Source organism: Haplochromis burtoni, unplaced genomic scaffold, assembly GCF_018398535.1.
Source record: "Haplochromis burtoni strain Fernald_Lab_line unplaced genomic scaffold, NCSU_Asbu1 Contig_388, whole genome shotgun sequence".
In the NCBI taxonomy this organism is placed as follows: Eukaryota; Metazoa; Chordata; class Actinopteri; order Cichliformes; family Cichlidae; genus Haplochromis; species Haplochromis burtoni.
This window is the reverse complement of record NW_024582749.1, coordinates 388,254-414,865: the sequence shown is the minus strand read 5'-3', so window position 1 is coordinate 414,865 and position 26,612 is coordinate 388,254. Positions and strand designations below refer to the sequence as shown.

At 41.6% G+C, this 26,612-nt stretch overlaps 1 protein-coding gene across 2 annotated transcripts in view; it reads left to right on the top strand.

The window, feature by feature from the left end:
• svep1 (sushi, von Willebrand factor type A, EGF and pentraxin domain containing 1) overlaps positions 1-26,612 on the top strand; it is a 124,052-nt gene that overhangs the window by 55,069 nt on the left and 42,371 nt on the right. For both annotated transcript variants that reach the window (XM_005944564.3, XM_005944563.3), the window contains exons 3-5: positions 1,381-1,557; positions 22,432-22,590; positions 24,330-24,509. In XM_005944564.3, the coding sequence (XP_005944626.1) occupies positions 1,381-1,557; positions 22,432-22,590; positions 24,330-24,509 (516 nt within the window). The remainder of the gene's footprint in view (positions 1-1,380; positions 1,558-22,431; positions 22,591-24,329; positions 24,510-26,612) is intronic.

Sequence of the window (26,612 nt, the reverse complement as noted above, 5' to 3'; positions counted from 1 at the left end):
TGACAGAGAAAGGTTCCAGATTTCCAGTGATTATTAAAAGAAACATCTGCGATCTCATGTCAAACCTTTAGTTAAACATGTATCAAATCTCCCCTCTTTCCAACTTAACCCGTTTGGTTTTCCAGGGGTGAGTTACATCATGCTTGATGTTATTCTTAATAATAAAAGCTCAGGCTACGCCAGCTTCTTTGAAGCCTGAGCGCATCCAATGTCACCATTTGACCCGTAGCAATATTTCTGTACTAGTGCTTTCACCCCGTTAAGTTTCTGTGCTTCTTTCAAAGTAAGTGGATAATATTTTACATTAAATCTGACAACATGCATTTCACACGATAACTTCTGTTTTGTGCTGCCAGCAGCCATTAGCCCTCACTTCTAAGCAGATTAGACGCAGCAACGCTCTTTTTCCCACACTTGAAGGGAAATTCCCCACTGTTCAGTGAAAATAGGGATCCAGTCACGGTTTTAAAACTTAAAATCTCACCATAAAATATCACAGACGAGTGCAGAGCGAGCTGTAAATCACACACATGCTTACGCGGGCTCTGAGCGACCACGTCCGCATACACAGTGGCTGAAATTCCAGATGAGGCTGCAGTAGTAGAAGCGCTGGTGAGACGGGATAAGACTACGAGAATGAAAGCCAACCCACACCGTACTATCAGCTCAGCCTCCGGTCTGTCTCTCACCCTCTGTCTTGAAGTCTGGCCCCTCTGCCAACAGCAGTCTCAAAGCACAAAGACAGGTTTCACATGGCCCTGTGGCTCTGTCAGCCATCCAGCAGTTGCAATAAAAACAAAACAAATAAGGCGGCAGGTTAATTTCTAGAAGTAAAATTAAATTTGACATTTAGCCTTGGTCACACCATCAAAGACAGTTTTCCCCCCTTGGCTCAGGCAGTAATGCCACAGCTCCCATTTCATTTTGGGCTTTCCTTTGCGAGCTCTAGTGGAGTTTATGCAAGAAAGATGATTTGGCAGGCTTTAAAAGTCGGTTGTACCTTTGTGGTTCACAAGTGGTGCCTGTTTTGATTCATTCTGTCTGCATTTCTGTGGTTAAGATGTCTGTTTGTCTCTGTCTGACAGATGTGTTGTAGCGCACACAAGAACAAAAAAATAAAGCAAAGCTTTGTTTCATCTTGCAGTTGTTGAAGACCGTGTTTTTCTTTACGACTTCATACAAAAATAAAGTTGCTGAAGGTTAAATGGTGCCAGAAGACTCCCCATTTTTCACATATTTTGGTCGTCTGCACCAATCGCTCCGTCAGACTTCCTTAATGATGGTGTTTTACCCAGCATTTAACTCGACACTTGAAAATGTCTTATTCTCAGGCGGTGTAATTGAAACCTGTGCTTCTCTGCGCTTGCTTGCTTCCCTCAGACCTCCCTACGGGCAGCTACATCCAGGAGGATCTGTCACGCTGCGCTTCTTTGTGTGAAGCGGGCAAGGATTGTTGCGACCTGATGGCCAGCTGCAAGTGCGGCACACACACCGGGCAGTACGACTGCATATGTGAGAAGGGATACTACGGCAAGGGTCTGCAGCACGAGTGCACAGGTAGGGCAGATTATATCTGTTTAATATTGGCTGTGATGATCTATGAAGTTTCTGTAAGGCCCGAGTCACTAATGCTGACTGATCCTTCTTAAAAATGTCACATGTAGCAGATGTGAGATAAACTGCTTGTGACCTACGCAGCTGGGTTTTTACGCAGAGCAATTTGTGCACAGATTATGTTGTTCACATTGTGAAAGAACACCTCATGTGTTATGTTAACACCTAAGATCAAAGTTCAAAGCTTTTCGCTAGTAAAACAAATCCTCCCTGCTTTCGAAATTGACATGTGGAGCTCCTTTTTGGATTCTTACCCCCACCACATTACGATCGCAGCCTCAGGTTGCTCCTGAGCTCACCGGGGGTGGATGTTAAATAAGCAGCCTGTCTACTTAACGCAGTGTAAGCTTTCCGCAAGACAGATCGCTATCACCAAACCTAGTTTATGTGATATAGCGGTGGAGAACTGTTAGTGATGTTTGTGTGTTCTCAGGACCCCAATTATCCTTCACTCACCTTTGACTCCTACACTCCCAGAAGGGGAGTCCTGCTCCCACCTTCACTTTCCACCTTTAATCACACCTCGTCCAAGGTTTTCTTTACTCTCTACATGCACCAGATACGCTGCTGTCTTTTTAAAATGAACTGCCTTTTTTCTGTGACTCTTAGTGCTCCAACTTGCACGTATGTTTTGTGATTGTCCATTTGAGGACAAAAAAGAATCTGTTTCATCCGTTGCCAGAGTGCTCTGCCTTTTACCCTCAAGTTTCTTACTACTAGTTAGTAGAACGTCGGGCCTCTGGGATCTATTATTTGTCTTTTTAGATGACAGCATCGGTGAAAGTTGCTCTAATGTATTTGTGTGATGTAGACATAAACATGTCCAGGCATATATTAATGAGGTGCACATACATTGATTTATCTCTTGGGCTGTGATCCATAAAATCCATAAGCTACATGTTTCATTAAAAGCTGTAATAATGTAAGAACTGTTTGTGTCGAAGACCAGCTGCAGACGGGTTAAAGTGCACAGCTGAAGTGGTGATGTTGGAGAGCTTTCTCTTTTTGTCTTTTGTTCTTCTGAACACAAACATTTACCTTTCCTATCACCTTTCCTGGAATTTCTTAGAGTCGAATTTCCAATCTCTGAGTATGTTTTTTTTGACGTAATATGATTTAATCCACCCCATGTTGTGTTAATCTCCAAAGAACAGAAAACAAAGGAAGCATGTTTAATATTCCTCTTTTGGGTTTTCACACTATAGTCAAAGAATCCTAAACATGGGAGTAAAGATGGTTGTAGTGTGAAAAGAAATGTCTTAAAGCATTATTTTGGACAAATGGAACTAATTTTTTTCTGCAGATTCTGGAGATTGTTAATATTAAAGTTAACTTAAAATGTCTAAATAAAGATGGACAAAGAATGGAAAGACTCGTGTTTGGAAGGACTGTTTGAGGACAATCTGGGACTCAATCAACTTTTCTGCTGACTTAACTTCTGGGGAAAGGGCAGATTTTTTAGACTTCCAGTAAACGCAACAGATATCCAGTTAGCTGATATCATTAGTCCAGTTCAAAACTTCACGTTTGTTGCTCTGGTCATTGTTTACATTCTCTTTTTTCTCTTTTTTTTCCACATGGACTTTTTGCTCAACCGTGATTGGTAAACAGAAGTTAGATTAGAGGTCAAAACCACAAAGTCTTGCTTACAGATTCTGCGTATTGTGTGTAGATCTTTGTTAAGATAAGAGACTCTTACGATCAGAAACATTTGAAGTCATCTCTCGGATTAGATTATGAAATTCAAGATATCAGAGAGATTCATGTCTAACAGTTCCCAGACATAAATAATAAATACATCCTTGCTGAACAGAAATGTTGAGGCAGCAGTTCTGCATGTGTTAAATCAGCTTTTAAGTCTCGGAACAAGCCCGACTGCAGAATTGACAAAAACTTTGTGGCAGTTCATTAATTTTCGGCCTAACACGCTGCAGACAATCATGTTAAAACACTGGCCAGCGGCTTGTGTAATGACACATTAATTTGTCTTCCATATGTCCGTCTCTGCTCTGTTAAATCTCCAGTTACACTGTGTAGTGTTACATGCTGTCATTGCATGAGGTTAGGGGTTGATACATAATTATTATTTTTTGTTACCAAACGTGCAATCATCAGATTCACAGGGGGCCTGTCGGACTATAATTGTTGGAGAGCGGCTAGAAGACGCAGTGGTTTTGTTAAAGCTCTGTCGCTGAGGCAGCTCACCCTGCTTGCGAGGAAGACAGGTGGGAGGGATTGAGAAGAAAATCGACCCTGAGTGCACTGCCTAGAGGTAACAATAACAGAAATCTGGATAACAATCACCTCTAATAATGGGAAACGACGGGCAGTAATCCCCCGTCGCGCTCGCCCTCTGGGTCTCTTCACCCACATGTTTTCAATCCAGCGTTTGATAACACGCAGGGAAGGAGGAATGAGAGAAATTTCAGTAACAGAGAAGTTTAAATAATTCAGAACGTCAGAAAGAGAACGTGAGAGCAGGGAGTAAGTAGGAATTCCAAAGTAAAGGGCATCGGGGTCATCACGCCAAAACACACGCCTCCCTAATTCTCATCAGATGTTGTCGAGACTAGAGCCCCCCCACTCTGCTTATTAATGCTTTTTAATGCTTTAATTAATAGCAGGGAGCCGACTTTAGAGTTGGCTCAGCCGGCGCGAGGAAGGAAGGACACAGCGAGGCGCTGAAACCACAACTCGGGACCGCTTCCTCCGTCTGTCTCCGACCCGCTTGTGTAATGCGCTCTCATGGAGGAGGAGGCGTGAGTTAATGTGTCGTGGACGCTTGATTGTCTGTGAGCTGACGTGTACCCGCAGAAGCATGTGTCACTGCACGCCGAGGCACATTAGCGGCGTGAGCTTCGGTTTTTGTTAACTGGTGCGAAAGAGGCTCGTATGTTTTTGAACCCTGCATTTATTGGAGGTTTTATATTTTCTAATTTCTTACAAGGCTTCTTTGGTGTAGCGGCGGCTCCAGCACCAATTAAGTTTGCAGCATGTAACATGTGAGGAAACTTGACAAGCTCCTGCTGTTCTTAGAAAAATCCAGCATTTTTTTTCTTTAATACTCTGTTGCTTTAACCTTAATGGTTTTGGCTGAACTGTTGGTGTTGTGTGAATTGTGGGTACATTGTGTGCGTCAGCCGTGCCAGGTCTCTTGAGTGGCAGTGTATACACTGCAGCACCGCTGCTGGAGCTGGATGCCAGGCTTGGGTTTGTTGTCTGCATCACGAGTTTGCAAACATTTTTATGCTTTTTCAGACTCTGTTTTCTCACATTAACATTAACAGTCTTTGACACATCTGAAAAGAATATGGCCGTGCTCGGTCCTGTCAGTGGGTTGTTATTATCATTGGCTGACGGGCTCTATTGGAAACGCTATCCAAATCCCTCCAGCGCACAGCAGTGTTGTTTATGAAGCTGTCGACAGCCAAGTGAAACAGCCTCTTCCACAAAACATGACTGGAATCTCATCAGATAGAAACAGATGATGGAGCCAGTTCCTGCATAGTTTGGTTTATTCCGCCAGGCCAAATAGGACATTGTTGTCTCTCTGCTCAAATACCAATCCAAACGCTTCAGGGACAGTATCACCGAGGATCACCAGAGGAATGGGGAAGCGGATAAATGTAGTAAGGGGCTGAGACGAGTCCAGAGGGGGTAACATGTTTTCCTCCTGTCACACATTCTGGCTTATCAGACTCTTCTGTAGCCTGAGAGAATGACAGGAGCTCTGGACTGTGTTAATGTGGTGTCAGCACAGGCCTTTGTTCTGCTCTGGACAGCTCTGCCAGAGACGAATCGAGAAGAGGGAGAATGAGTGAGAGCAGAAGACACTATGGAAGCCAAAAGTAAACAAAAAAACCTTGTAAAACAAAATTAAAAAAGTTAAAACAGCAAGAAATTAACAGATAATGGCATGCTGCTCTGCCATTGATTTATACTGTAAAATCCTCATTTCTGTGTTGTCCAAATCAAATATAATTACACCTTTGCCTGATAGCTATTCATACTCTTTAATACGCTTTAATCCTGTGTGATATATTTTATCGGTTTTCTTTCAGTCCATGTCTGCACTGGCAATCCATTCTCATCTATCAGATGCCACTGACGTCAACGATATGCGTAAATGTGTCCTTTGGCGTCAACGTCTTAACACACGAGCCGCAGCAGTAGTACACGCAGAAAGAAAACAGTACAGACCAACAAAGTATGTGTCATGTCCTGTCTGAAAGTCTGGCATTTTGCAGTCTCTTTAGCTCTGTTATTACTCCCTGATTTCTTTCCTGTTCGCTACCTTATTTCTTTCCCCTTTAATTCCGTGGTTAGAGCTTGGCATTAAAGCAGCTTAGTTGGGAAAAGGAGATGGATTTACTTATAATATAAACCCTCACGACATGAGCTTTACATGCTAAAAAATTACCGTTACCTAATTGCATATAAATGTAACACCGGGGGGTCCTTCCCAAGTCTGTATGTGACAAGTTGGTAGTGAAAAAACATTCAAACTGCTGCCATAACCTAATGTTGCACAGCACAGATACATTTTACCTGTAACAGCAGAACTAGGCAGTGGTCTGGAAATCCTGGAAACATCTGCAAACCTACGTGGAAGTACAGTTTTTTACAGTTTTTACAGTATTTGGTTTGACCACCTGTATTCTTCAGGACAGTCTGAACTTTCTTGGCAGCTTTCTTGTCGTTTCTTTAAGTAGTCTTCAGGAATAGTTCTCCAGGACATTCAAAGCTCTTCTTTGGATGTTTCTGCCTTTAGTTGATCCCACATTGCTTCAATAATGTTGTGGTCCGGGCTCTGGGGAGGCCACTCCATGACTAATAGTGCTTCACTGTGTGTTTTTCTATCAAGGTATGCTTTTACTGCATGTGTTTTGCATCATTATCATACTTAAAAATTAAACTGCTGCTATTCAGATTCTTCTTACATGGTATTACATTGTGGATCAAAATCTAATGTTCATAATTCCACGAGTTTTGACCCGATCTCCAACACCACTGACTGAATTCCAAACCATGACAGAGCCTCCACTGTGTCTTACAGATGGCTTCAGATGCTCGCTGTTATACCTCTTGATGATTTGAACCACAAATATCAAATTTGGATTTATCACTCTATCAGACCGGCAGCCACTGATTTCAGTTGCAGTGGCCACAGGTCCAGTTCTTCCTCAGTCTTTTCTCCCTGTTTCCCTTCCTTAAAAATGGCCACTGAGACCATTTCAGATCAGGCTTCAGTGAGCAGTAGATGTATGTAGGACCAGATGTATGTCAGGTAAAGTCAACGAATTGCTGCCGCAGTGCTATTTATTCAAACTTCACAGCAGGAAACACATAAAAACTGATTTCACATATGAATTTCTTTGGCTGGCTCAGAATATTTCAGAATATATTTTATTTCATTTTTTATATACCTAAGCTTTGCTTTGTAACCTTTTTGTACTTGCAGCCAAAGCTACCTGACAGAAAAAATCGTGAAGCCTAATAAAAAGCAGAAATACGATTTATGTCAGTAGAGCGAAAGGTCAAGAGTGAACTTCCAGGGGATAAACTTTTGTTTATTTTTCTTTTTTTTATTGGCAACAACAACAGTGCAACAATCAAGACCAGAAGTCTCTTACATTTTTGTCTGAGTGGATTTGAGTTGCGCTGAAATATGCACAATATTTACTTATTGATGGATGTTTGCGATTTTGGAAATGAGGAAATATTTTTAGATGGCTTACCCTTTTTAAGGCCGTTATCTGACTGTAAGCTGTTGACTGGAATGCATTGAGTGCAGCAAAACAACTCTTCTGAGCTGATACCACAAGAGTTGCACAATGTTTACAGAATAAAGTTCACAAAAGCCTCTTGATCCCAAAGGGAGACGCGTGGCAGCAGTGAGCTTCTGCTTGACCCTAAACATCCATTTCTTTGTGGATGTCCTGTCTGTTGTCCGAGACGAGCAGCGTTCGCCGCGTCTGCTCGGTGTGTGAATGACCGAAGGATTTCTGGAGGGGAAGCCTTGAGGTAGACATAAATCCAACAGAGGAATTAAAATGACAACAGAGGTGGGATTTGCTAAATGCTAAGGAGGAATAAGAAAAGTGTTGAAATGGCGGAAATCTCTTGGCGTTACTGGGATGTTGCAATCATTTTTTTTCTCTTTTGGCCTCCACCTCTGAGCTGAGGTCTCCAGTTTTTATGATGAATAGTCAAAATAGTAAAAACTGAACTCTGAGGAATGCGGCTGAGCTTGACACAACACTGTCTTGGTTCCCGACGCTGTGCAGCTCATCTCACTTTGCACTGTCACACTAACACAAGTATATACTACGCTGGGATCCACTCACGAGCACGGCGACGTGCTTTTGGTGCGCTTACGCACATCAAAATATGTGAAGGATCTAAAACAACCCAGGCAAGCTTGGTGCAGAGTTTATATCTGTTGAGGCAGCACACACACACACACACACACACACACACACACACACACACACACACACACACACACACACACACTGTGTTGTCATATTACAAAAAGAGGAATTTCATATTTTCACTCTCAAGAAAAATTTGTGAATAATAACCAGAACCTCTAGCAGGATTCCCAGGATAAAATGTGGTCTGATCTTCTTCCAAGTCACACTTAATTTCAGACAAACACAATCTGGTTAAACTAATGAAACAAAAACAGCTCATAAGTATAAGCTGCCACTCAAGAAACCTGGCACGGCTGACGCACACGATGTACCCACAATTCACACAACACCAACAGTTGAGCCAAAACCATAAAGGTTAAAGCAACAGAGTATTAAAGAAAAAATGTAGAAAAAGTAAATGAACCTCTGTGCTGAGGACCCCTCCTTATAAATAACGTTGCTTGCAAAGCTTTCTATTCTCAAGAAAAACTATTTCCTGTGAACCACTGTTGATCAAAACAACTTTCACAGGACCTTAGAAGATCGAATCTAAGAAAAACAGTGAAAAAGTGACTTGGATGAGTGATGAAATGTTTCACCCACTAAAAACGCAACATCCAGATGAACTGATGACCTTAGAAGATGCACAAAGCTGCACTGGCTGCAAAAGCATTTGGCTCCTGGGCATCTTTCAGAATCACACCAAGAGAACTTAGTGCAGTACTGAGAGAGATAAATGACCTTGAGGTTCACAGAGAAGCACCTGCTGAAATCCCTACAGTTTGCTAAAATCGATGTTTTTGTGTTATTAAAGTGGAAAAACACTAAACGTGAATGGAAACCTCAGAAGAAACCACTACTTTCCAAATATTGCACCACATTTCCACTTTCTAAAATACCTCCTAGATGTTTGAGACAAAAGTTTAGCTTTTTTTTTGTTGCCAAAAATAGAAAATGCTATGTTTGGAGAAAACACAATTGCACAGCTACACTGAAACCTCACTGCCATATCTTAATCTAAGTTAACCTAAGCGTCATGGTTTGAGGTTGCTGTGTTTGCTTCGGGGGCCTGTACGCCCTCCAGTCGTTGAGGGAGCAATGAATTCAAAATGGCATCAAGAACATTTACAGGGCAGCAGTCCGTGACCCAAAGCTGAGGAGAGTTTGAATGATGCCACAGCAGAATTGTTGTTTTTGTTGTTTGCCAAGTCAGATTCCTGACCTTGACTCAGTTGAGCTGCTGTGGTTTGACCTGAAGAGATCTGTTCACTCGAGACATCCCAGAAGAATGAAAATGAAACCGTTTTATTGGAGAAATGGAGAAAAACGCCTTCTAATTGTTGCGCAAGTCTTATAAGCAACTTTAGGAATCGTCTTAGGGAGACGGTACAAGCGCCTAACTTATAACATTTTTCCAGCCTGCTCTGAGTGATTGCTCTGTGAATTCAATAACTGTGTGTTATCAGTTTAGTCAAACTGTGTTTTTGTCAAACTGGATTTTGTGGCTGATCAATACAGACGTCTTGGTAATTTCAAAGCTTTCACACACCAGTTTTGTTCCAGTAACTGACACTGGTCCTCTGTTTGCTGAATTGTTTGCACTTTAAATGTTTTTAAAAGTAAATTTCTACCAGAGGAGCAAATTTCGGTGAACTCCTCCAACATGTTGCATAAGCTTTCTTATAAAGACTCTCTGTTTCCTCTTGCTGTATAACTCCTAATCCCCACAGCATCAATAACCACAGCAGACTGTCTGCTTCTGTTCAGTTTGTCTGCATCTGTCCAAGTCCTTCTTTCTTAATGTTTTGTGGTGAAAGTGGAGTTGCTCAACATGAATCCTGGCTCCGTTTGGTGTAGTTATGGTGGTGGGAGTGTGGAGTGGGGTGAGGGGGTTGGTGGCAGATGCCTCAGATTTCCTGAGAACGAGAAAGGAAGGAAGGTTTTGGGGGGATTCGAGTCCCCCGCTCCCCTTTAATTGCTTAAACTGAATGAAAGTTTAGGTTTGTGTTTTTCTTTGGTGAGCAGAGAGTGGAAAGTGAGGGAGGGCACTTCGTTACCCCAGAGCTGTGCGTCTGCTGCGGTGGGTGGACGGAGAGCTTTCAGGAACTGAGGAAGGACCCGACTGGCTCTGTGCCATTACTCTGTGGGTGAGGTTGGGGGTCTGCGGTGCAGTAATGCAAAGAAACAAGTTTTATCCCAGACTCATTCATGACAGCAGTAAATGTGATGTTGACTAATGGCTATTTTGGGTTTTCTTTTTTTATTTACAACTTGTATTGTTTTTATTAGCCTTGTTAGCAGCTCTGTGGCAGAGATGAGCTACTCTCTAGAGATCTACTTCAAATCGCTCACTTTTCTTCAAGTTACCACCCAGTTAGTTTTCATTTATGCTGTGAATGTCTACTGAATGAATAGGCTCCAAATTTGCACTTTATGAACTCTAAAGAGGCACTGTGCAATACTTACTTACTTGGTATCGAGCCAATACCAAGAAAATACAGGGCCAGCGCTGGCATCGATACTGCCGTTACTTGGATCGATCTGCCGAGCACTACTGTAACGACTTTGGTGCACGTCTTCCTCTCTACCTTATTAGGAAGTACAATCACTCCATTGACACGCTGGGTTTTTAAAACCAAACAAAAAGGCCTTTTACAAATGTTTTCACTCATTAAAGATTGTTTACTTAAGTCCTAAATCACTGTGTAGTGCTGACATCTATATTACAGCAGTCGCTCCACCCTCTCCCCCTCCTGTCTGCATTAAATGACACATAGGTTTGTAAAAAGCCTAAATTGATGACTGCTGCTACTGTGTTTTTTAGGTCAGGGATGTTGTAAAGTAGACACGGCCGGTGTTGTAAACCGAGGCCATTCTGAGCGTGTGTGAAGAGGGGAAAAAAGAGACAAAGATGAAGGAGCGAGGACGCAGAGAGGCTATAAAGTAGTGCTAATGGGATCCTCCTCTGCAGGAAAGCATGGAAAACAAGGAGCCGTGAAACAGCCAGTGGTTCGAAGCAGAATCTCACTGTGTTATTAACACTTATCCCCATCCATCCTTCCTTCCTTCTAACCGTCTCTCCATCAGGTTCTGTTTTGTTTTTTCCCATACTCACCTAGATTCCCTTCTTATGTTGCCCTTTCTGTGCCTCTCTGCAGTTACTTTCATGTGCCACCACTTGAAATAGTGAGTGGTATTAAGCAGACCATGAAAAACGTCTGTTAAATTGTAAGTAAGTAAGTAATTTGGTACAACAGCAAAGTCAGAAATCATATATATCAAAAACTGTATTCATAACAATAATAGCCAGTAATGAATCATATATTAACTCTTACTATAGTTGTCTTGAAGGTTTTATTTTTTATTATCTTGACTTTTTGCTCTTTAACTAGTTTCTTTTTACTTCCACCTCTCCCTCACTCATAGCTTAAACTGAAAATAGCCCCCCTGAGGATCATGCACCTCTCAGACTGGACTGAATGTCTCTTTTAGTATCTTAAAGCTTTTCTCCAGTGGCTTTTAAAGTTTTTTGCCCTTCTTCAAATCCAGCGTGTTTGTCCCTTTCTGTGACCCTCATCTGTCTCTGGATTTTCTCCAGTGCTCTTTCAGCTCCCACCTATTTCCTCACACTTAACAACGCCTTCACTGGGTGTATGCATGTATGTTTGTGTGCAATCTGTTGACTGAAGTCTCTCCAGTTGGAGGGAGGTGATGAAGAGGGATGCACGATGTTGCCAAGCGTTGCAGGCTGAGGATGGAGGCAGTCAGCTGCTGCGAGATTTGTAGAAGAGTTTAGATTTTCTTCATGTACATAAACTACCTTATCTCAGTAAAACCCCTCGATTCAGGTCCACAATTACACTGTTTTGTTAAAGATATATTTTTGACAACAGAGTAGATGGGAAAGCAGAGGGAAGGGTGGTAGAAACAAAACACAACTACATCAGTCCATCGTAGTGAAGAGAGAGCTGAGTGTAAAAGCAAAGCTGTCGATTTACTAGTCGATCTACATGCCTACATTCAACTGTGGTCACGAGCTCTGGGTAGTGACTGAAAGAAAGAGATTGCAGATGCAGCGCTGGAAATGAGCTTTCCTTGCAGGATGGCTGGGCTTAGAGATTGGATGAAATTTCAGTCATCAGAGAGGGGCTCAGAGCTACTCCTCCACATCGAAAGGAGAAAGTTGAAGTGGTTCAGGCATCTGACAAGGATGCCTCCTAGGTGAGGTTTTTTGAACAAGTCCTACAGGGAGGAGGCCCTGGGCCAGTCTCAGGTGGATGGATGGATGGATGGATGGATGGATGGATGGATGGAGCACGTTAAAGACTTGGCCACAGTGCATGCATGAAAATAGCTACATACCTCTAGAAAAAAACAACTCAGAAACAATCAGTCCCCTGCTGCATATGCTGTATGAGCATGTATCCTCTAGGTGAGTTGCTCCCTTAACTCCAAAACCCAACAGGGGAACGCCAACTTTGAGGCAAGTTTATGTGTGTGTTTGCATTGGTGTGTTTTTTGCATGTGTATGTGCTGTATGTCCTCATGCAGGTCCAATAACACCGCCTTTTGGTGAAACAATGACGTGACAGTTGAAAAGGATATGAAAACATGTTGGTGTTAACATCCTGAGTGCGGTGCTACGTCGTCCCAAGTGTACTGAGATCATACTGCGGCATGCTATCACAACATTTCTCAGCATACTGACATCTGTAATCAGGAACAGCAGACCGGAGACCAACCTGTGTTTGCACAGTTGTTAAGCGGTTTGGGTCTCTCTCCCAGTGATTCCCAGTGATGCTGCAGTCTGTAATAAGCAAGCAGGACAGTCTCTGTGTCCTTGGGAATCCATAAGAGATACATAGCAATTGTGGCGAAGTCACTCTCCTTTAAGAATAGGATTGAATAATAAGCAGTCTAACAGCCATGCGGCTGCCACTGAACTTCCTCGGTTTCCTCTCCTTAGTTTCCTCTCGTGTAGAAGTTTCACATTCTTGGGATTGGGGGTCTGTGGAGGTCTCTTCTCCCCCCAGATGGAGGCTGTGTAGGTGGACAGCTGTGCAACAGCCAGATCTCGCCCCCAGCCTCCTTTCTCACTCTGCAATCCAGCTGGAGAACAGACTTAAGCGAGACTCTGGGGATGGGATTTAGAGCCTCCTGGCAATCCATGAAGATGGGATTCCCAAACTTTTCCTGCTTCAGGTGACCCATGTATTAAGGTTGGAAAATTCCTGTGACCTTTAACATCTGAAACACAGACACGCCACACATCTTGCTTTGGATTTCTGTTCATATGAGGGCAAAAAGCAAAGGAGAGGCGTCACGTGTGAGGTCTCGGACCTGCTGCAGGAATCACCGTGCTTCATAATAAACTGCCGACAGTGTGGTTTTATTAGAGCCAGAAGGGTTCTGTTATCTTTCTGAGGGCCACTTCTCCAGGAAATGATTTTTGTTGACCTTGTATTTGTAATTTCCTCTTGTTTTTCTTGGCATCACTTCTCTGTTGTTGATGCACTTGAAAATGACAGCTTCGTTGTACAACAGGAATTCCCAAATTCTTCTGTGTTATTCAATCATGTATCCTGATGCTCGATGATCTTCCATATAGAGAAAACCTTAGTAACAACTGTGTGATTCTTGTAAGTGCTCTCATCTCTGAAGAGCTCTTAAACTTCCACAAGCACATGTGCAGTAAAGCCAGCTGCAAAAATAACTTCATGCCTTTCAATCACAGAATTTATACCGCACCTCTGTAGTAAATCCTGACGGTTTTACCTGTCAGGTTTACCTTGGATTAAACCCCAAGTAAATGAGGCCATTTTAATGCTTTGATGGGGGAGTTTGCAACTGAATGTGCCACTAATCTGCCAATAATTTTGAATGTGTTTAGCTTTCTTACCTTCATGGGTAAACACTTTGTGTTTTGGTCGTTTATGTTCTTCACATCGTTAAGTTCCACCAGTTTCAGCCTCCTTGGTGGTCCAGATCATTTCTGTGCAAGATGCAGGTATTCTGCCTTCTCCAATGTATACATGGACCACTTACCTGAGGTGAAATATTCGAACCTTTTCAAGCATTCCTTCATGTGCCTGTCAGGGTTTTATGTGAGTGTCTGTTTGTGTAGCCCAGACTATATATTTTAATTGTCTGTTTCCATTGTCTATTTATGCTTCTTAAGTGTGTATGGGAAACCTTGGCTAAAAAGGAGAAGTTTCCTTGCATGTGAACATTGTTTTTGCAGTGGAAACCCTGGAATTTCAGCTCCATTTTAACAGCATTTCTCGTGTGAGAGGACCTTTGACCACAAATGGCCAGGCCTCTGTCCAGATTTGGCAGCCTGTTTGCAGTATTGCAGGAGTTCCTTGGTCCCTATTGTTTTGCTCTGAGGACAAAAGGCAGACACAGAATTGGGTCACAGCATCACAAATATTACAGGGTGGCTAGACTATTTTGCACTTTTATTATTGGATTTGTTAGCTACCCATTGTGTCATCAACATTTATTTTTCCTAAATCCAAAATTTATATGACACACATAGTTTTCTGTCTGCGAGCCTTGTCATTGCAGTGTGTGGATTTTTGTACCAGTCGTATAATGACATTTTCACTGTCTTACTCTGAAAAGTACAATGTTCTTTTTTTGTATCATTTAAGAAATGAGTATTTTAATGTAAGCTTCTTGTCAGGGGATATTGTGGGCCCAAATATAGGACACAAAGGCAGACAAAGTAAACAGATGATTTATTGACCAAATGCAAACCCCCAAGGGTGTGTTGCAAAGCAAGATTAATGGGTTGCCGAGCTATGTTGAGTTTAAAGTCAGAGTTTTCTGTGTTGTGAAAGTGGTTGTATTTTTAGTTGGCTAAATCACTGTGGTAACTTATGGTTAACACGTAACCTGAGGAGTGTACTACAAACAAAGCTCAACACAGCCAGGCTTTCTTTAGTCAGCATTAGCTGGCTCAATAAAACCTAAAACAGTGATAACAAGTATCTTTTCTTTGGCAGAAAACGATCCCTATGAGTGTCCCCTACTCTAAACACAGATGTTATTAGATGATGGTGACAAAAACGTGATAAACGAATTTAAAAATATAACAGTAAAATGCAACAATGTTACAAATAAGACAAATTAATACTACAGGAAATTTGTTAATATTGGAATTTAGCGATGATAAAATTAACACTTTAATTCCAGTTAATTATTTTATTGTTGAGTGTGCTCTCGTTGCTACTCTCTATTTCTAATGTGACAGCTATTTCTTTCTGTGTGTTCTTTGTTGAAGTAGCTGCAATTCCAGCAGATTAGAACCAAGTATAAACACATTCATACATTTCCCCATCACCAAATGAATACATGCACATTTCAGTGACAATGCAACAAACAGTCTGCACTGCTGTAATTTCAAAGCTGGGCTTCATTTTAGTGAGCTACTGCTTTACAAGATGCGGACAGAAAACATCCAGCGGTAAATCTATATCAAAGAAAACATGCAGTAAATAAAATTAATAGTAAAATTGTGGCACTTTCAAACTGGGAATCTGAACATAACCAGCTCCTGATGCTGGGCATCAGTTACCATGGTGATTTTAGCCAGGTAAAAACAAGAGACGCAGAAAACTCTGATCTTAAACCCTACATCGCTTGCTAACCTATTAATTGTGCTTTGTAGTACAGGCCTCTGGACAGCCAGTCTCAAAGGAGGGAAAAATAGAAAAGCAGAAAATCACAACGAGATCCATGAAAACAAACATAAAGCAAGAAAAAAACAAAAGATGGCTTGCTTTCACTGAAACATGAAGATAAGTGAAAAATAAAGGCCAACACCAGGAATGACTAAGAGCTAAAGGAAACCACGAGGACCACGAAACCTCTACCCAAGAACCTAAATCAACAGCTGTCTGTTTGATACCAGCTTGGAGTATTTCAGTGCTAATTTCAGTCAGTAATTAAAAAGTGTGTTGCCAAGTGACTTAGCAACCACAGTGACTGACATGACTCAACTTTTTTGAGGTTTCAGATTGTTTCAAAGTTGACTACAATCTTATTTCAGTTTGTTGTAAAACATAAAAGATTTATGTTCAGAATAGCATGTGGGAAGCAGTGGCTGCACAAGTACTGTATGGATTAACTTGTGTGTTTTGAAGCATGTGTTTGTGGATTTTTTTGGACTAAGTAGAATATGTATCTCTCAGATGAAAACCGCTCTCCCTCTCTGCCTGTTTGTCCTTGTGGCTGAGGAGGCAGATGTTCTCGCTTTCCCTCTGGATCTCCTTTCATCGTTTCCGTCCCGGTCTGTTTTTAGGCCCGGCTAATCGAACCCAGTCTCTCCCCCTGAGACCAAAAAAAAAAAAGATTCTCGTGTGATAGTAACTTTGGCTCCCGGACATGACATGTCTGCCAGTTTAAATGACTTACTTCATATTAAGAGAGAAGACTTTAACAGATGAACGTGCCTGTGCTTGGTTTTGTCATTTTCTTTTCAGCTTAATATTTAATGCTGAGAGAGTGTATTCTTATTCTTTCCTGTAATATGTGTTAGCGACGCTTTAGACAGTTAATTCTCACAAGCTAGAAGTTTTTGTTTTCAGAAGTAAAGTTTGACCCGGATCTATATCAGTGATGAGGGCTGTTTCTACTAAAGTGGGGAACATGTTGTTGTTTTTATGATCATTACAGGAAGCAGATGTAGAGAGTTTGCTTGTGAGGAATTCCTTCAGATTTAATTTGCAAATCTTCCATTTAATACAGACACATCTGCTAATTAGTGCTAACATATACATGCAAAAGACAACAAAAGAAGAACAGAGTTTTTAGAATAAACAGCATAGACAAGCCACATTTATCTTCATCAAATAATCACTTTATCAAATAAGCACTGCAAACATGATACCCAGTGAACTATGTCAGCATCCACCAGCCTCCAGTAATGCACAACTTTAAGTATTACAACAGTGTAAACAGGTGAGCTGTGAGGACTATGTGAGCTGTAGAAACCAAAACCTGTTTCTTACTGTTCTCTAACTCCTCCTAGACGCTGTTATCAACCTGGATGAAATGCTGAGATGAGAAAAAACTAAACTAATCACACAGAAGTTTTTGCCAACCTGTTGGGTAATACACTGGTCACTCGTTTATCGCGGGTGTTAAGTTCTAAAAATAACCCGCGATAGGTGAAATCCGCGAAGTAGCTTTATTTTTTACAATTATTATAGATGTTTTAAAGCTGTATAACCCCTCACTACACACTTTATACTCTTTTCTCAGACAGGCATGAACATTTTCAAACTTTCCTCTCTTGTTTAAACACTCTCTAAGTTTAAACCTTGTGTAACTACAGCCTTATTTACTTGATCTTACATTTTTACCCTGATTGTCACACATTCAAAGTTAACAACAAGTGGTTAGTTGTCATATGTCTATGAAACCTCAATAGGACTGGAAGTCCTTTTCCACAGATACCATAAGATCTTAAAACCTTTAGGTAGAAGGAAGGTTGAAGGCACTTCCGCACTGGCTTAATTTTCTGATCTGGAAGCTTTGCCCATGTTTTATACCGTCTGCTAATTGCAGAAAGACTTCCAGTTGTAGAGAGGTCCAGGGGTTAACGGTTTTCTGACTTCTGTAAACACTGTCGGCTGAGTTTCCTGCTGGATTGTGGGGTTTTTTTTTTAATAAATCCTGGTCATGCCATGTTTCAAAAAGGAGAGCTGTCCTGTACCCATGATAGTCACTCTCTGACCACTTGAATTGAAAAGTGTCTGGCCATTGAACAAGTGGCTTTACAGTCAGATTTGCCCCGCCTCACCACATTCTTTCAAAATGAATCAACAGTGAATACGCTGATCGTGATGCATCAAAACAGGCCTTCAGAAACCAATCGATGATGTCACAGCATCTCTGTTCATTCTGTTTGTGGTTTAACATGAAGGTCTTGTTTTTTGGCCTTTGGAGGAACTGCTCTTTTGCGCTGGATTCGTGTCTCTGCCCCAGAGGTTGCAGATTATTTAACACACTTTTGTTGCTCTAGTGAATTTTTACTACAACAGGATTGTGGAAGTAGAATTGACCTAAAACAGATGTGTTTAAATCCTTTTATAAACATTGAGGTCTATGACTTTAGTTTTCGGTACAGTTGTAGAATCAGTTCATCGCCCGTCTACTCATAGTTTTTGTTTAGTTTTGGGTTGAGCAGACAGGTCACGTCAGCGGCTGAGAGAATCAAAGTCGGCCTCCACTTTACAGAAAGATAAAGGAGACGTGTTTCGTTGGGAAAACACGCATCCATTTCAATAAAGGCTCTTTATCTTATCTGCCTGTTTTCTTGTAATGTGTTTGGCTGTCTCACAACGTCCTTTATTAAAGTAATATTTCTCCCTTGTGCACCATGACACCATTAGACTTAGACAGCTGCTCGTTTTAAATGCATATATTATTACTGGGTATTTCTCTTCATTATTAGTCAAACATTGCTCTAACTTCAAATAAGCAGCTTCAGATCAGAGACCGTCTCTTCTCCTTCCTTAGATCATTACTGGGTACAGTAGTTTTCTTTGACCAGCTGCCGTCCCTCCACATGGTTACAGCCCAGTCCCAACACAGCGGGATCTTTCTGTTTCATGGTCATCTGGCTGCTGACGGTTCACTTCCTCTCTAAATGAAGGGTACAGTGCACCAGAGTTTACTTCACAGCCATAGGCAATAAGCAGACGGACCCAAAATGAGATTTTTGACTGCTGTGCAATTCAGCAGGATCCAAATACAATTAGTATCCATATGGGGTCTGCCTTTTGGAGCTCTGATGCATTTTAAAGGAAGTTCGCAAAGTTTTCTGTGTTAACTTTCCATTTTTTAAAGCATTTTATTTAGGAGTCACAGCTGCTTGTTCTTTCATCATATATCCTTTCCTCTTATACACTGTGTGTGTGTGTATGTGTGTGCGAGTGTGTGTGTGTGTGTGTGTGTGTGCTCGTGTGTGTGTTGTGTGTGTGTGTGTGTGTGTGTGTGTGTGTGCGTGCGTGCGTGCGTGCGTGTGTGTACAGTCATCATGTATGTGTCTGCATTTCTACCTGCCAGCACATGCATCCTGCCAGGAACTGAAATTTTATATTTTTCAGATACAGTATTTCCACTGTTGCACACTGGGTGAATTATTATTCACATTAAAACTAACTAGGCTTCCTGTAAACCTTAAATGAAGCCGTAAAACAGATTCCCTAGGACTCGCACAGAGAGGACACTTTCAGCTGTCGTTACGTCTTACGTAAGATGCCTCCTCGGAGTTTCAAAAACACACTGAGGAGAAGACGCATCAGCTGCTTTTGTTATCAAGCGAGAGCAGCAGACCCATGCTGTCTGCACCAGGGCAGGTATGCCACATGGTTTTTCTTTGAGTGTGTGTGTTTTGATGTGGGTTACTGGGTGCGTTTCAGTGCCAGCAGCCGGTGCCTGCTTTACAGTCGGTTAACATCTCCTGGCTGACCTGCAGCAGCCGAGGAGGAGGGAGCGAGTGTCGGGACAGGCCAGGCTGGCACTGGCTCAGCAGTGGAAAGTCACACCTGGCCTCTGGCTTAGCAGCAAGTAAATGAGTTGTGAAGAATATTAGTACTGTCGATTCTCTGTTGCACTTTATAATTAAACCTGCTCGCTAAATGTCTCTCTTTAACAAAACCGGAGACCTCGTTACTGCTCCCACTGCTGTCATTTCTATTTAAAATAGTACTAAAGCTCATAATTAGTCTTGGTGCTAACATTAAAGGGTTTTCAATCCCATCAGATATCCCACGTGGATGTACTTTTAAAAAATGTATTAAACGTGTTTAAACGATGTGTGTGGGTGTGGATCTAGAGACTTTATGATTTTTCTCGTTTTAAACACACGGCACCAAATTAAACCGTCTGAAACTCCCTCCTCTCTGGAGCCTGTTGTGATTTGGCTGTCGTCAGTGTTGTGGATTTGTTTTTCCAATTAATGCAAACAACTCTTGGAAGCGCTTGAATAGACCGTGACATTTGTAACGGTGCAGCAGCCAGGAATGAAATGACAACTGTTATATTAACAAATTAACTCCAATATTTTGGTCCTTTCTCAATATGAATCTTTGCGACTCTTTCAGCTTGTAACCGCAATCTCACTTAAACACTAAGAGTTATTCATAAGTCATAAGTAATTCCTGGAAATGTGGGTGTGATTATGTGGGGTTGTCGATGATGATCATAGTTTAGTCAGGACCGCTGTAGTCCTCATTTACACAGGCCCAGAGGTGAGTCAGTGCTAGGGGACGGGGTCTTCTCCAACTAGATGGCGAGTGGTTGCTGGGTGAAGTCAGTCGCAAAGAGAGTGGTGCATCAAAAGCCTCCTAGTCATTGCTTTAGTTGCTACCAGATTGTCGTAATCACCCATAATTTGTGTAGATGCGAAAATTGTCTGAAAACACTGGCTAAGTAACACTGAGCGGTATTGACACTTGAAACGGAGCCATGCATACCAGAAAAGGAGAGCGTTCACCTCCAAAGTGAAACCCGTGTCTTATTATTGCCAATACTTGTCAAAAGTACAGCTTTTACTCTGAAAGTGAATGGTCTTCGTTTCCAGATCGCACTCTTCACATCTTTACTGCCGCTTAGCGAGTAATTGGCAAAGGTTGGAAAGTCCAAGTTGGTGTTACAAACTACAGGTGAACTGCTGGTGACCAAAGCTAACGCAAGGAGCTTTTCAGTGCAGCAACCTTCCACAACCACTTGCCAACCAGTCTGGGACACATTTTTTCCCTAGCAACTGATGGTTGCCGCATGGTTGCCAACCAATCACTGAACCTCTGTCTCAACACATATTTGATATGAAACCAGCACATGACATGACGGTATTGTTTTAAATATATTTATTAAGAATCTGATACAATAAAATTATTCAGGTTAAAATTAGTGCTTCAGACATTAAGCAGACAATTTGGGAGCAGTGATGTAACCATGAGGGAAATAATCATCTGTGTTTTCCCCCTAACCCTGTGTTTCGGAGACTGACAACTCAAAAATATTTCGATATTTTGTTAAAAATATAAAGAGTTTTTGAAACATTTCAGTTACTTTTTTGTCAGCTTGTTGTTTAGACGTCAGAGATCTTTTTTTAAGAGCAAACATTTATATTGTTGTAGTGTAGGGTTGGGATTAATGGTAATAAACCAATTAGATCTGTGCGTTGTAAGAGATTTGCTGTTATGATGTAGAGAAGGGTGAGCCATCAGCTAATGTGGTCTGGCACTGAGATCAGCTGATCTGTGGGACTGTGGCTGAGCCCGACTTCATGTCTACCTGGTTCGATTTTACAAGAGTTAGTTAGGGTTACTTCTGCAGGTAATCCTGGGAGCGTTTTCCTGACTCTACCAGAGGACGTGATGGTAAATTGTGTACAATCTTAAATAACTGAAAAGATCTTCAAGGATCACATGACTACAGCTTCCATCACAGTGGATACAGAGGAACAAAAACAAAACATTTCATTTGGTCTACTGCAAAATACACCAGTAATCACAGTGAATTATGGGAATTGCTGGCTCAAATAATCGTTTGTGAGAAAGTACCAAGATAACAGCTGGTAAGAGCCCTTGTCCCCAGTAACAGCATAATTCAAATAATCATAATCTGATTTTTAGAGGTAATTCCAAGCAGTTAAACATCAGAGACTTATGAGGTCATTGCAGATTACATCAGTGAATTATGTCATTAATCAGGTAATCTGCTCTTTATTACAACCCAAATGAGAAAGTAGCTTTATTTTGATTCATTTTCACTGCACCCGTTTTCAGAAGTTGATCTATGAATAAAAGAAGGTTTAACGAGGTTCATTCGACCCCACCCCCTCCTCCTCATTCAGCCTCACAGCGTGCTGTGACCTGATCCGACTCAGGTGATGCTAATAGGAAACACACTGCATCCTGTGAATGAGTGCAGGTGATCAAAAAGGATTTTCTAATGTTTCCCATGTGCATAACTGGGTTTAGATGCTCGTAAAGCTTTCTTTGATTGTTGCATTTCTTTGTAATAAAGATGGTGTTCAGTGCCACAAAAGTTTTCCCTGCCTGGAATAATTAACTTTGAGCTGGACTCTTCTTTTTTACCTTGCCAGAAGAATCATTTTGTCATATTTGCCAGATTTTCCACTGCTACATGTCCAGACATGAAAATGATTAAAGTCTGCTCATAAATCTGCGAAGCTGTTTTTCACTTCTGTCCGTGAAGCTTTTCGATGTCTTGCAGTCGTCAGACAGTTTTTCATTTCAGCAAAACTTTCATTTTGTACACGCCCGTCCAGCTTTTCCTACCAGATGTCTCTTTGTGTCTTACTTGTGTTTAAATTAAGAAGGGATTTGTTTTTTAACTGCAGTATCTCTCATCTTAACAGCATGCCCACCTGGAACTTATAAACCAGAGGGAACACCGGGAGGTGTGAGCACCTGCCTGCCCTGCCCTGACGCCCAGCACACCTCCCAGCCTGGCAGCACCTCCCCCGACGACTGTGTCTGCAAGCCGGGCTATAAGCCAATGGGCATGGCCTGCCAAGGTAAAAGCATCCGATGCGTTAAATAAGCAAGTGGATACGTGTGAAACAGGATGATGGTCTCTTCTGTGTTGCTGATCTGAATATTGAGAGTTACACAGTGTTTTTAGTGTTTTCTAGCTTTAAGAACAGTGTTTTTAATTAAGCTGTTTGCATGAGCAAAAACATTCACATGCAAAAATCCCCACTTGCACTCTTCCTGTTCAGCCCACCTGAACCAGAGCTTCTATTACAAGACCATCTATTATTTTAATATTCTTGTATTACAATTGTTATAAAAATGTTTTGCTTAATCTGCATAGGCGAACCGCAGATTATGATAGATTCACTGAGCTTTAATGATACAATATAAAACTGCAGTAAGTTGTGTGTGTGAGTGAAGCTTCAAAAACAAGAAGGCAAAACATTTATCTGTTTGTTTCAAAGCATCACAAGGGGATATTGGAGGGTACGAACCCCAATGTGATCGCACCAGGCTTCATCTAAAAGATTTGATCTGATCCCTTGGTGCAGAGGATGAATATGCTCTCAGGGACAAAGTCTATCCTATCTTATTTGTCTACAAACTAGATATCATGAAACCTGTGTTGTGTATGAGTTTTCAGTGTTTTTTAAATAAAATGTCATCCTGAGCCTTCTGTGTTCTCCTCTCTCTGCATCATGCTTTCATTACTTTTCATGTTCCAGTGGGACTTTTTATTGTTGGTTTACTTCCTGTTTTTATTCTTCTGCCTGTGTCTCATTCCTGCATTTTTCAGATCATCTGTTTGTCCTCCCGATGTTCTTATCAGTTTTTTCCCATATTAGCCAACCCATTTTCCTATGGAAGCCTTTTTCTGCCTTTTTAAAAATAAAAAATAAAACAATTCTAACAGGGGGAAGTTAAAATAATAATAAAAAAAAAACGAACTTGAAATTTGTGGCTCCCATAGTTTTCCAACAAGTGTCCTGCTTTTTCCCACTTTGCCTCCTTGTATCTTTTCCTCTCCTCTGTTTAATTCTCCTATACTTGTCTCCTGCATATAGGACAACAAACAGCCACTTCACAGGTACTCAGCTTCGTTAGAGGTTAAATACCTGGAGCTTTCCAACAGCTATTAGAACTGAGGAAACCGTTCAGATGAGACATGAAACATCTTTCTAACTGTATTCAGGGCAAAAACTCTTTAGGTTGAAAGTCTCTTGAGCGTCCTAGCCTGCTCTCATTCTGTCCCCAACATGTGATTTGTAATGGTGAACACACATTTTAAAATGTGTATAAACATGCTTCCTAACAGAGAAATATGTTTCGTGAAGTAGGAATTTGTGGCCTGTAATCGCTTTCAGGAATACTGGTGAAAAACATGAAGGGCAGTAAATGAAGTGATAATCTGGTGAATTAGCTGGAACAAAAAAACAAGATATTCCTCAGAGGTATGGGATGACAGCATCATGTATCCAGTAATTTTGCCAGTCCTCCCATTCCTCGAAGAATGAGCCAGTGATTTCCAAACAGCAGTTCATCTGAACACATTGAGCTCCATTAATCACCACAGTCATCCACTGCTTTCTACTTTCTCAGGCAGGAAGAGAAAATAGAGTGTTGAAGGTCGATATGCTGTAATTTTCTGCTTACTTGTTTTTTTACTCAGTTTTTATCAACAAAATCAACTTTCTGTCATAGTGTGTCAGTTTGTGTGTTAGCTGTAATGTAAAATTCACCCGCTCCTCTCCTCTCCTCTCCTCTCCTCTCCTCTCCTCAGTGATACATTGTCCAGCACTGTTGCCACCAGATTATGGCTTCTTTGTCCAGAATGTATGTAACAACCACTTTGACGCGGCCTGTGGTGTGCGATGCGAGCCCGGTTTTGACCTCCAGGGAACCGGCATCAGACTCTGCCAGGCTGACGGCACCTGGTCAGGGACACCGGCCAGCTGCAGAGGTGAGGAGAAAGCCTGATGCATGTAATATTACAATAATGATCATCACAGGATCATCACACAATGAAACTTTTGTTGATGAAAAATCCCTCAAGACTTTCAGCTGAGAAATATACACAGCTGTGAAAATCAGCATATTTAAGAAGCTTTTTAATTTTCTTTTAAAACAACTATTGGCTGATTGATTGATTAAATGGTTTTTCTTTTTTTCTGTCATATGTGCCCAAGTACATGTCTGTGAACCAAAAGTTCAGGGATCAGATATTCAGTTTCACAGTTTTGGTCGTCCAGCCATCATTCATTTTCTTCCTCTTATCCAGTTCAGGGTTGAGGTGGGGATGAAGCCTGTCCTAGCTGCCACAGGGCGAGAGGCAGGGTACACCCTGGACTACTCGTCTATGGGCAATTTAGAATCACCAGAACTGATCTACATACACAGAAATCCTAATCAAACAGATCACATCAACTCTAAAACTGAAGCTTACAGATCGAAACCAGAAATTCCTCCATAAATAGAGTCGTAGTTACTGCAGACTGGGAGGCAATTTTACCTGCAAATTGATGCAGGCGGTCAGCAACTTTCCTTTTCTGTAGGAATATGACCAGAATACAACCAGCTGACTTGAGTACTCCAATACCAAGAGATGCATCACAGGCGAGTTGTGCGCATTGGTGCAGACTGACGACAATCCCCTTGAGTCAGAGTGAAGTTGTTTGGAGGCAGGTTGCCTCCCATCAGACAACCTGAGCAATCACCCTGCCATCAAAAGGATCCGTCCTGAGTTTGAGGGTTTCCACAAACCGCTTCTGGGTAACCAGTTGGTTGCTGCAACTATATGCAAAGATTCTCAGAGAGCCAAAAATGTAACGACATCACTGGTGAGCCACCGATTTACTCCTAGTCACGCAGAGGTGGCCGTCATATTTTTGCTCTAGTGTGACTGCGCCATAAGAACTGTGATTCATGCAGACCTTTTTTATTAGAGTCCAAGAATAAAAATATGCAGCTGGAAGCAAGCGTAATAGGTTCCCGTTATATTATTAAGCTTTAAGTGAGAGGCCTTTAATAAATTACCGACATATAACACCATGCCATTACAAACACAAGCCCATTTAAAGCAGGCACGATGATATACGTACGGTACTTTTTTGCAGCGTTCATTTGTGTGTGCGTTTGTGGATTTATTTTAAATATCACCAAGCCAGTATTTAGTCTAGCTTTTTCTCTGCACCCTAATGTCCCATCATATCTCAAAAACTGAGAAGAAAAGTAAACAGTGAGGCAGTAGTCGAATGTCGAAGTCAGATGGGCTATTAAAAAGATTTTTGTAGTGATCTTCTCATCGTTTAAGGCTTTTTGATTAGTCTGCTTCTTGATTGATTGTAGTGTTAATGCATGGTGGTATAATGCTGCTCTGTTCTGATATAGTCGCAGCTAAATGTGTCTGACGGGCTTTACATATTTCATCATACAGTACTCAGGGTGCATAGTTATGACACTGAAACACAGAAGCTTTTGTGATTGATCGCAGCAGGTTCTTCCACACCATATCTCATATAATTCCTCATTAAACCCTAATCAAAGCATCGCCTCGCCTCTGACGCCCGCCAGCATTTATAAACATTTCTGTAGCCCTAAATCACTTCATCCAGATGTAAGACGTGTCTCGATCTCTTGTACTGATTTGCTTTGAGTTTCCTAAAAGTCACAGTCGGTGTGTGTTAGCACGTAAAGCTCTCTCGGCATAGATTGAGATCATATGTGTTTAGACTGAAAGAGGAATCAACGTTTACTGGGAGACTACTGCTTTTCTGCCAGGCCAGATGTTGAGAGGAAGAAAGGTAGGGGAGGATTCAATTAAAGAGAGGTTGCTCATGGATGAAGAAAGAGGATGAAGATTGCGCGGAAGGAAGCAGAACGGAAAGAAAGCTGAGAAGAGAGAGCTAAGGTCAAAAGATTAATGAGGAAAGTGCCAGTTTTAACAGAAAGGCAGCAGCGGCAGCAGCGTGACTCATACAAATACCAAGACACTGAATACTAAAGGGTGTGTGTTGAAGATTTATAGTATGTGGCTTTGGGTATATGTTTCCTATGTGTGTGTGCA